The sequence below is a fragment of the Pan troglodytes genome, chromosome 5 (assembly GCF_028858775.2).
Source record: "Pan troglodytes isolate AG18354 chromosome 5, NHGRI_mPanTro3-v2.0_pri, whole genome shotgun sequence".
Classification (NCBI taxonomy): Eukaryota; Metazoa; Chordata; class Mammalia; order Primates; family Hominidae; genus Pan; species Pan troglodytes.
In genome coordinates, this window is record NC_072403.2 from 13,368,602 (window position 1) to 13,379,730 (window position 11,129).

Genomic DNA, 11,129 nt, shown 5'->3' on the forward strand with positions numbered 1-11,129 from the left:
TCCCAAAGTGCTGGGATTACAGGCGTGAGCCTGTAATTAGACTGCACCTGGCCTAATTTTTGTATTTTTAGTAGAGACGGAGTTTCCCCATATTGCCCAGGCTGGTCACAAACTCCTGATCTCAGGTGATCTGCCGGCCTCACCTCCCAAAGTGCTGGGATTAGAGGCGTGAGCCACTGTGCCTGGGTCAGCACTGATTTTCGTGTCTAAACTCAAAAAAAAAAAAGAAAAACCTCTGCTCCCACTGTTTTTTCCTTTCTTCTATATAGAGAAGAGAACACTCAGTTTTATGAACCAAAAGAACCCTTTGGAATCTTTGTCACCCTCATTTCAGTCATTGTTTGCTCAGAGAGCTTTCTTCGGTGGTTTATACTGCAGCAGCAATAAAGCCGTATATTCAAGATTTACAGCCAGCCTTTGCAATTCCCTTTGCCGACTGCTCAGGATTTAAGGAATGGTTCTTTCATTCTTTAGGTCTCTGTATTCCTTTAGTAAATGCTAAAGCATTTACTAAATGCAAAAGCTAATTATTTAAATTTAGTAAAAGTAGCATAACTTTTGAAAAAGGGGGGCTAGGGATCCCCCTAGGCTAGAAGAGTTTGATTTATTGTTACTTTTGGGTTGATGGCAGCCTTTTTGGTGAGGTCTGTGCTGGAAAGCTAACTTGTACCATTAGACCTCACTAAATGCTTTCCTAAGTGTGAGGAGGTGATACTTAAAAAGATTGGAACAAATTTGTACCAAAACTGGGACATGGATGTGCCTTCTGCAGTTTGAATATAAAAGAAAGTCATTTTTGTTTTCTTTCCAAGGCCATGGAAATAGCATCTCAAAGGACCAAGGAAGAACGGTCTAGCCAAGATCATGTGGATGAAGAGGTAGGATTTATTATCTATTCACAGCCTTTGGAAACACTTGTGTTTTGAGGGTTTTTTTTTTTTATGTTGCTAGAGCATAAACTTGATTTAAATAGATAAGCAGCTTTTTCAAATGATGGTAATATTTCCTTAAGATATATTATAGTAAATGATTTAAGTGAGCCAAGTTGGATAGTTTACATTTCACTGTATTGGTCCACTCAGCAACCTGTTAGCCCGTTGTCCTAGATGGAGAAAATTTTTAAAGAGCCTGTTAGGATATAGGCGTCAAGAAGGAAAAGCCTGTTTTTAGTTTGCAAATGTGAGTTTTTAAATGACTTAAATATTGATTCTAGAAATGTTATAGATTTTAAATATTATGCTTTGATAAAAACGAGTCAGGGTGTTTTTTTGTGAAGGAGCCATAGTAGGCTTTTAAAAAAAATTCTCACAACTCTTAATGGTTGACTATGAGGTGCCCTGTGTTTGTCGGCAGCTCTCCACCTTTTTCACTGTAGCAGCTGGGTATGTTTCATAAGGCATAGCCAGGCAGCGCTTGCCAACTGTAATTCCGCCCCTTTCCCTCCTGCTCAGAAAAGCTTTTTGGAATAAAAATGAAGGAGAAGTGTTATTCTAAGGATAATCTTGAATCAGCTCTAATGTTTTTTTTCCCTTCCTTAAAATAAATCATATGCAAAATTTAGTGTTCTATCATTAGTAGTGTTACTTTTGGGACACCACATCACAGATGGGATACCAGTGTGTGCAGACAGCTTAGCCAAGCATCAGTGTTGGGGATGAATGAATATATAGATTCCCCTGTAACCTGATGGAGGAGTATGCTGTGTGAATGTGAGAAGTGTATGAATAACAGTTTTGATTTTGCTTTTCCTCTCTGTTAGGTGTTTAAGCGAGCATATATTCCTAGAACCTTGAATGAAGTGAAAAATTATGAGAGGGATATGGACATAATTATGAAATTGAAGGAAGAGGACATGGCCATGAATGCCCAACAAGATAATGTAAGTAGCTTGGTTTGTATATAGCAAGCAGCTCTTCAAAAGTGGTAGGGGACTGTCCCAAACCTATCTGGGCCTTTTAAGTTCCCCTAATCGTGAATATTGGCTTCTGAGCTAGTGAAATGACTAACTCTATCTGTGTTAACTTGTGTGCACATTGAACGCAAAGGGAATTATTTGGAATTTATGAGAGGAGGTAACACATTTGAATGAATCCAACAAGCTGTAATTGTAGAAACAAGATTCAGAAAGAAGTCTAGGCTATTAATGGTTATTATATTAGGTCCATTAACATATATTTCTTTAACATACATCATTCAGGAACAATTTCTTTTTGGTGAAGGGTCAGATAGTAAATATTTTAGGCTTTGCAAGCCAAGAAACAAAATTGAGGTGATTACGTAGGTCCTTATGTAACAAGAGAGAAAAAAATTCACCCTCAATTTTTATTCGTGAAATTAGAAATACTTTAATAATAGTTGAATACACTTTTGTGTAATACAAGTATACTAAAGAAGAGTGGAATTATTTGATGTGGGGCAGATAATATTTTGCTTAATTGGGGCTCAAAGTTTGTGTTTGCTATCTTCAAATTGATTGCAAATGTGTATCTGTAAAAACTACCAGGTAGGCTGGGCGCAGTGGCTCACACCTGTAATCCCAGCCCTTTGGGAGGCCAAGGTGGGCGGATCACTTGAGGTCAGGCGTTCGAGACCAACCTGGCCAACATGGTGAAACCCTGTCTCTACTAAAAATACAAAAATTAGCCAGGCATGGTGGTGTGCTCCTGTAATCCAAGCTATTGGGGAGGCTGAGGCACGAGAATCACTTGAACCCGGGAGGCGGAGGCTGCAGTGAGCTGAGATTGTGCCATTGGACTTTAGCCTAGGCTACAGAGTGGGACTTTGTCTCAAAAAAGGCCCAGTACGGAGGCTCACACCTGTAATCTCAGCACTTTGGGAGGCCGAGGTGGGTGGATCACCTGAAGTCAGGAGTTCGAGACCAGCCTGGCCAACATGGTGAAACCTCATCTCTACTAAAAATATAAAAATTAGCTGGGCATCGTGGCAGGCACCTGTAATCCCTGCTACTCAGGAGGCTGAGGCAGGAGAATCTCCTGAACCCCAGGTGGTGGAGGTTGCAGTGAGCCAAGATCGCGCCACTGCACTCCAGCCTAGGCGACAAAGCAAGACTCCGTCTCAAAAAAAAAAAAAACAACTACCAGGTGGCTGGTTGGATTTGGCCAGTAGATCTGGTAGACAGAAATAATATCAATATTATAAACTTCCTGTGTTACAGTGAGATTAATTTTAGATACCTTTTTATAATCATAGGAGACATTATTTAACCCACATTGTTCTTAATAGTGCAATATGCATATTTCATTGTCTAGTTTTATGTTGATCCTTATTTTTTTTTTTTCCTTTTGGTTATAAGATTCTATACCAGACTGTTACAGGATTGAAGAAAGATTTGTCAGGAGTTCAGAAGGTATGAAGAACATGTGTTACTGTTTGTTTATGTGAAAACAGTTTTAAAGGATATAAACTCTAGTCATACTGTTTTTTATTATTATTTAATATTATTAGAACTAAATATTATTTTATATTGTTAAAATGTTATAATTGCTTTCAAAGTCTGTGGACATCTTCAGAAATGCCATTTTTGTGTTCTTTCTAAACACAGCACTGAAATTTGGAAATTAATTTATTTTTCTTTCTGTCTCTGAATTGTTCAGTGATTGCAGGTGAGGTATTTATCTTTTTGTATCCTAGTCGTCATTTGTGGAGTTCTTAATGATAGCCATTGTGCTTCTTGATGGTTTTACAACCAGCTTAGGAGAACTTTGGAATGTAGTCTCCTACCAGGGTATTACTTGTTAAAGAACAATCTCATGAGTTCAGCAAGTCCTGCTGTGCTGGATTCCTGTAATGTTCTTTTTTCTTAAAACAATCTTGTTTTGTTTTACATTTTAGAAGGGCAGGGATTAAGTAATTCTAACTTAGGCAGTCATAAAAGCAGTCTTTATTTTTTTAAATCTTCCTAATTGAAGACTTAAATAAAGGATCACAGTTTGCTTTCTTAAAATCATGTCTTTTCTGTGGAAAGAATTGAATTAGGGGAATTCTGGTATTTTGCATTTCTGAGTTATAATAACAGGTGTCATAAGGAAGTTATGCTTTGGATTCCAGAGCATGAAGATTTTATTGCAGCAAGCTAGAATATCTTGTTGTACAATTGACTTCTAAAGATCTGTTTTTCTCTTATAAAAGGGAAACCTCACTCTTAAAAACTGCTAGGAAGCGCTGTATTAGACAACTGCTAAATTTCAGGAAGTAATGAAAATTTCTCTTCTTCAAATATTGTTTTCCCTCCCAATTGGATTAGTTTATTGCTAGAAATGTGGTTCACAGGAAAACAGCTGTGAAGTTATCCATATAAATCTTTATTTTCTACCTCTATGTATATTTTGTCTCTTTCCCAATCCCAACTAAATGCTCCTGATTAGCTGAAAGAAGGAGAACAGCTCTGTTGTTGGTCTAGGTCACGCAGTAAAGCCCTGGTTCCTTCATTTGAGTATGTTCTGGAGCCTTACTTGGAGTGGCTACTTTCATGTTTCCCTCCTGATGTTCATTCTGGTGTTTTGATGTTTCAGTACGGGATGTTAGTTTTTAACATATATTTGCGAGCCTAAAATCTGAATTCTGGCATTAACACATTTAACAACAACACATAACTTGGTTTGTGTGTTGTTTAGAATAACATGGTTCTTTAATAATTTCAAGGTCCCTGCACTCCTAGAAAATCAAGTGGAGGAAAGGACTTGTTCTGATTCAGAAGATACTGGAAGCTCTGAGTGCTCTGACACAGACTCTGAAGAGCAGGGAGACCATGCCCGCCCCAAGAAACACACCACGGACCCTGACATTGATAAAAAAGTAAGCAATGAAATACCTTCCCCTTTTCTTTAGCGTGGGAGCACAGCCGCTCTTATTTCTCTTTGCTCAAGGATCTAGCTAGATTATGATGGCTGAAAACATTATTGATAAGTACCTCTAATTACAGTTTTAATACCTAAGTGTGAACTTGACTTTTGGTGGTAACATTATCTTGAGATTGGTCTGCTCATCAGAGCACCTTGGGCATTGCCTAGACAGAGCACGCACTAAATTCAGTACATTTCACATGAAGTACAAGTGATGTTAGAGTTGACCCAGGGTAAATACTGAAGAGCCATTTCAGAGGGATTTATAGCCCAGCTTGATGTTTCTGGAATCTGAAAGACCATATAATAGTCCCCCCATCCATGCTTTCACTTTCTACTGTTTCAGTTCCCTGCAGTCAGCCTTGGTTTGCAAATATTAAATGGAAAATTCCAGAAGTAAACAATTTATAAGTTTTAAATTGCTCACTGTCCTAAGTAGTGTGATGAAATTCATGCTGTCCTCCTCCATCCTGCCTGGAATGTGAATTATCACGTGGTCCAGCGTCTTCACACTGTCGACACTCCCCACCCGTTAGTCACTTAGTAGCCTTCTTGGCTATCAGTTCAGCTGCTGTGATGTTGTGGTGCTTGTGTGCAAGTAACCCTTACTTTGCTTAATAATGACCGTAAATTACAGGAGTAGTGATGTTGGAATTTCAGGTATGCTTTAGAGAAGCCATAAAATGCTTCCTTTAAGTGGAAAGGTGACCATTCTTGACTTAACAAGGAACTCATGCCTGTAATCCTAGCACTTTGGGAGGCCAAGGAGGGCGGATCACTCCAGACCAGTCTGGGCAACAGAGTGATACCCCGTCTCTATTAAAACATTGGTGATGAGCACCTGTAGTCCCAAATACTTGGGAGGCTAAGGCAAGAGGATCCCTTGAGTCCAGAAGTTTGAGGTTCTAGTGAGCTGATCATGCCACTGCACGCCAGCCTGGGTGACAGAGTGAGATTCTGTCTCAAAAAAGTAAATAAGAAAAGGAAAAGAATCATATGCTGAAGTTGCTGGTGAGAATCTTTTATCCGTGACATTGTGGAGAAGGAAAAAGATGTTTGTGCTGGTTTTGCTGTCTCACCCCAAACTGCAAAACTTAGGCCCATAGCATGTGATAACTGCTTAGTTAAGATGGAAAAGGCATGAAATTTGTGGGTGAAAGACGTAAACAAAAACATCTTCCAGTTGACGGCACCATGTTGCACCAGAAAGCACTGAGCCTATACGAAGGTTTCAAAGGTTTCGGCAAGGGTTCCCCTGAAATGAGTGACACCAGGCCATTTACTGTAAGGAATAGTTACACAGATTCAGGAATAGGTTTGGACTAAAAAATAGAAAAATTACCAGAGAGGCTGCATCTGCCAATGAAGAAGCTACTGTCACATGAGTATGATACTGTGGGATATTTGGAGAGAGAGACCACATTCAAATAACTTTTACTATAGTATATTGTTACCATTCTGTTATTAGTTATTATCTCTTACTGTGCCTAATTTATAAATTAAACCTCATCATAGGTACGTATGTATAGGAAGAAGCATAGTATCTATAGGGTTTGGCACTATCCACAGTTTTAAGCATCCACTGGGAGTCTTGGAACATATCCCCCATGGATAAGAAGGGACTCTTGTATTTCTTTAATCCCTAGCCATAGACATAAGAGACACTGCTGACTGAATGCTATGTAACTATGATTATTCCATCTTAGTCTAATCCTTTAAACCTTATACAATGTGGGTCCCAAGACTTCTGAGGGACATACTCAGCTGCTAGCATATTTTCTCATATGTCTACTAGAAATACATATTTTGTCTCTTTCCAATGTCTATTTCTGTTAGAATATGGAACTTGTAAAGAAAAGTATTTGCAAACATTTAATAACATTCTTAGGGATATTTCTGTTTGGCTGTCTTCACATTTCTATTAAGGAAGCTCAGCTGGGCACGGTGGCTCACGCCTGTAATCCCATCACTTTGGGAGGCCAAGGCAGGTGGATCACGAGGTCAGGAGATCGAGACCATCCTGGCTAACATGGTGAAACCCTGTCTCTACTAAAAATACAAAAAATTAGCCGGGCGTGGTGGCAGGCGCCTGTAGTCCCAGCTCCTTGGGAGGCTGAGGCAGGAGAAGTGGCGTGAACCCAGGAGGCGGAGCTTGCAGTGAGCCGAGATCACGCCACTGCATGCCAGCCTGGGTGACAGAAACTCCGTCTCAAAAAAAAAAAAAAAAAGAGGAAGCTCAATGCCGGTTATGGTGGCTCATGCCTGTAGTCTCAGCTACTGGGGAGGTTGAGGCAAGAGGATTGCTTGAGCCCAGGAGCTTGAGGCTGCAGTGCACAATGGTCATGCTACTGCCCTCCTGCCTGAGTGACAGAGTGAGTCCCTGTCTCTAAAAAGAAAAAGCTGAAAGACAGTTTTTACCCCAAGTTCCTCCACCAACCCATAGTCATTTTCTTTTCTTTTCTTTACATTACACTCACTTTTATTCTTCTATGTGTGTATTTTATTTAGTTATAATCATAATAAGAATACTCCAGGTGGGTGCAGTGGCTCATGCCTGTAATCTCAGCATTTTGGGAGATCAAGATGGGTGGATCACTTGAGCCCAGGAGGTCGAGACCAGCCTGTGCAATCTGGCGAAGCCCCATCTCTACCAAAAAATACCCCAAAAAAACCTAGCCAGGTGTGGTGGTGCACACCTGTTGTCCCAGCTACCCAGGAGGCTGAGGTGGGAGGATTGCTTGAGCCCAGGAGGTGGAGGCTGAAGTGAACCAGGGTCACGCCACTGACTCCAGCCTGGGCGACAGAGCAAGACCCTGTCTAAAAAACAAAACAAAACAAAAAACAAAAACAAAAAATGCATACTCCAAATGAATGAAAGTTGGCTTTTTTGTTTGTTTTTTACAGGAAAGAAAAAAGATGGTCAAGGAAGCCCAGAGAGAGAAAAGAAAAAACAAAATTCCTAAACATGTGAAAAAAAGAAAGGAGAAGACAGCCAAGACGAAAAAAGGCAAATAGAATGAGAACCATATTATGTACAGTCATTTTCCTCAGTTCCTTTTCTCGCCTGAACTCTAAGCTGCATCTGGAAGATGGCTTATTGGTTTTAACCAGATTGTCATCGTGGCACTGTCTGTGAAGACGGATTCAAATGTTTTCATGTAACTATGTAGAAAGCTCTAAGCTCTAAGTCTAGATCCAGTCACTGACTCTGTCTGGTGTTGACAGAGGATTTATTTAAGCTATTATTTTAATAAAGAACTTTGTACATTTTTATTTTTATATTTTTTTCTCTTACAAATATGTTTTTGGAAGCATGATGAATGTTTAAATGTAGTCAACATCTGTAACTCTTACATGAGTGTCCAGAGGCACTCATGGGAAAATTGGTTTTGCTTTCTTTGTACACACCAGAGACCCATCTGAGATCATCTGATTATAAGGCCATGTTTATATAAAGGGAATTTCACCCACAGTTCAGCTGGCTGTTGATTTTCACTGCAACTCTGCCTTTGTGTGTATTGGCGATCATTTGTAATGCTCTTACACTTCGTCTTTAATGTTCTTTTTGGAGTTAGGACCTCTCAGTTCATAAAGTTTTTTACATTCAATCATTTGTCATATTCATTCATTCATCAAAAATTTGAGTATTTTGCTGGGGATACAGCAGAAAACAAACTAGACAAAAATTACTACCTTTGAGTAGTTTACATTTTGATAGGAAGATAAGACATTAACCAAAGTAAGTAAAAAGCAGTGTATCAGCAGGTGATAAATTCTATGGAGAGAAATAATGCAGAGATGAGAGGGCGCCTATAGATGAAGGAGTTTGCAGTTTAAAATAGGGTTCTTGGAAAGGCCTTACTGAGGGCTGATATTTGAGCAAATACTTGAAGAAGGTGAATTGTTTGCATAACAAGAAGGAAGAACATGCCAGGCAGAACAACCAGCAGTTGCAAAGCCCTGAGGCAGGAGTGTACGTGACATCTTCCAGAAACAGGGCTGAGACATCATCATCAAGGGAGAAAGTAGTAGATGCAATCAGATAGTGTACGGCTGTGGGAGGGTTTTGGCAGGGGAGTGATATGATCTGACTTCTGTTTTAAAAGGATTACTCTGGCCTCTGGAGAATTGATCAGGAAGCAAGGGTGGGAGACCAGTGGGTATATTCATTGAAGTAAACCCAAGCAAGAGACGCTGATGGCTTGGTATAGGATGGTGGCAGACATGAGAGAAGTGGTTGCACATTCTAAGGGAAGAGATGAGATTGCGTGGAGTGAAGGGTGACTTCAGGGTTTCTGACCTGAGCAGCAACTGAGATGACTGGAGTTGCCACTTACTGTGATGGGAAAGACTGGACGGGAGCAGGTTTGGGGAGGGTAGGAGGGTGAGATAAAATAAAACCTTACATCGCAACATAGTACAGATACTAAAAGAAATTACCAGTTTAATTTTTTTAATGATATACTTTATGTTGGAAGTGACTCTTGTAGTCATTGCATTTAGAAATAATTTCTATAAATCAACCCCTAGTTTTCACTTAAACTGAAGCTTGCCCCTGCTTATTTGACAGTGGGTTATAGGGGGAAATCATTTGAGCTCTTTATGTTTATTTTTACTATAAAGTTCAAAATATGAAATATAATTTCAATGAAACACAAAAATAATCCCTCTAAAATAGTCTACAGTTAGCACAACAAAAGAAAAAGCAAAAGCAGATATCAATCCTGCACACATCTGGGGAGTTTATCTTCAGGATCTTCTAACTCTTGTTTGTTTTGATCTTACTCTCCGACATGGTATGTTTGCATTAGGAGGTCAAGCTGCTCAGTGCTGTCTTTTGCTGAATCTCATGCAGTTTCCAAGCTTGGAATCAGTGCCACTTGGCCAGATGTAGCAATAGCCAGATTGTGGGGCAGTTCATTCTCTTACATTGCTGCTGGGAGGAAGTGACTTGTAAAACATCAAGAGTTGGTAATGAAGATTCTAACCTGAGAAAAGCTTTTCTGATACCCCTCTTGCTCATGTGGCTGTATCCTTGTTTGGATTCTGGGTCATAAGGCTGTGGCTGGTTAATAGCCACTCATCGTATTCTTGCCAACCTTGTCTGAAATTATCATCCTCATCAGAAGGCTTAAAAGGAGCCTAATCTTAGGCAAACAACTAGCAGGGCTGCTTGCTGACTTTGATAACAATTGAGTTTTGATTGTTTGGCAGGTTTTAGTGTTAATGGATTATTGGTTGTACAGTTACTTTCTATTTGGAAAGGTGAAGTTTGGGTCTCTTGGCCCAAAGCTGGGGACATTATTTTGGTGGTTGTAGATATATCTGATTTCATGTTTTGTTGTTTTTCTCATCCATCAAAATAATGCAGATGTTTCTAAAAGTTTACTATGAGAAATCTGGGTAACTTCTTTGAAGCACAAAATTACAGCTCTTTCCTATGCTGCTGTCACTCTTATTCTTCCTTTGATAAACCTGTTCAGGAATAGAATGTTTCTCAGCCTGAAAGTACCACCATTTCTTTTTGTTTGTTTGTTTGTTTTGAGATGGAGTCTCGCTCTGTCGCCCAGGCTGGAGCGCAGTGGTGAGATCTTGCCTCACTGCAACCTTCACCTCCCAGGTTCAAGTGATTCTCCTGCCTCAGCCTCCCAAGTAGCTGGGATTACAGGTGCCCGCCACCACACCTGGCTAATTTTTGTATTTTTAGTAGAGACAGAGTTTCACCATGTTAGCCAGGCCGGTCTCGAACTCCTGACCTTAGGTGATCCGCCCACCTTGTCTCCCAAAGTGCTGGGATTACAGGCGTGAGCCACCACTCCCAGCCAGCACCACCATTTGAAAGTGGTCTTTTAGTGAAGAAATGAGAACGGTGGCAGCTCTTTGCCCAGGTCTGGTCAAGTATGAATCCATGGTTCTTGACTAACATCAAGTTTTCTTCAGCTTTATCGCTAACTTGATGAAGACAGACCCAAGATGTGGAAAAACTTTATAGCTTGGTACTAAGAGTTGTTTGAGATCTTTCCTTTTCATGAGTATTCTGTTTAATTCTGTGTTAGCAGCTTGTTTCTTGGCTGTGGGCCCATCCTGTTTTGTGACTGTGATTTCATTTACCTTTTGGCTCAGAAAAGGAAGAGATTCAATAAAAGTTCCTCCAGATGCAGGTAAAAATGAAATTTAAGGACATCTCAAATGTCAGGCTCTGAATGCTATCTCTGAAAAATCCTTTTCATTTTCAAAAGCTTGATATGCTCTCTAATTTCTAGTGGT

The 11,129-nt window shown here is 39.9% G+C and overlaps 1 protein-coding gene across 5 annotated transcripts in view; it reads left to right on the plus strand.

Moving 5' to 3' along the window:
• The window catches only part of RIOK1 (RIO kinase 1), a 28,605-nt gene extending 20,135 nt beyond the window's left edge, over positions 1-8,470 (plus strand). For all 5 annotated transcript variants that reach the window (XM_063812075.1, XM_063812076.1, XM_527225.6 and 2 more), the window contains 5 exons: positions 813-878; positions 1,760-1,879; positions 3,314-3,367; positions 4,663-4,815; positions 7,767-8,470. In XM_063812075.1, the coding sequence (XP_063668145.1) occupies positions 813-878; positions 1,760-1,879; positions 3,314-3,367; positions 4,663-4,815; positions 7,767-7,877 (504 nt within the window). In that variant the 3' untranslated portion in view covers positions 7,878-8,470. The remainder of the gene's footprint in view (positions 1-812; positions 879-1,759; positions 1,880-3,313; positions 3,368-4,662; positions 4,816-7,766) is intronic.
• Positions 8,471-11,129: the final 2,659 nt, after the last annotated feature.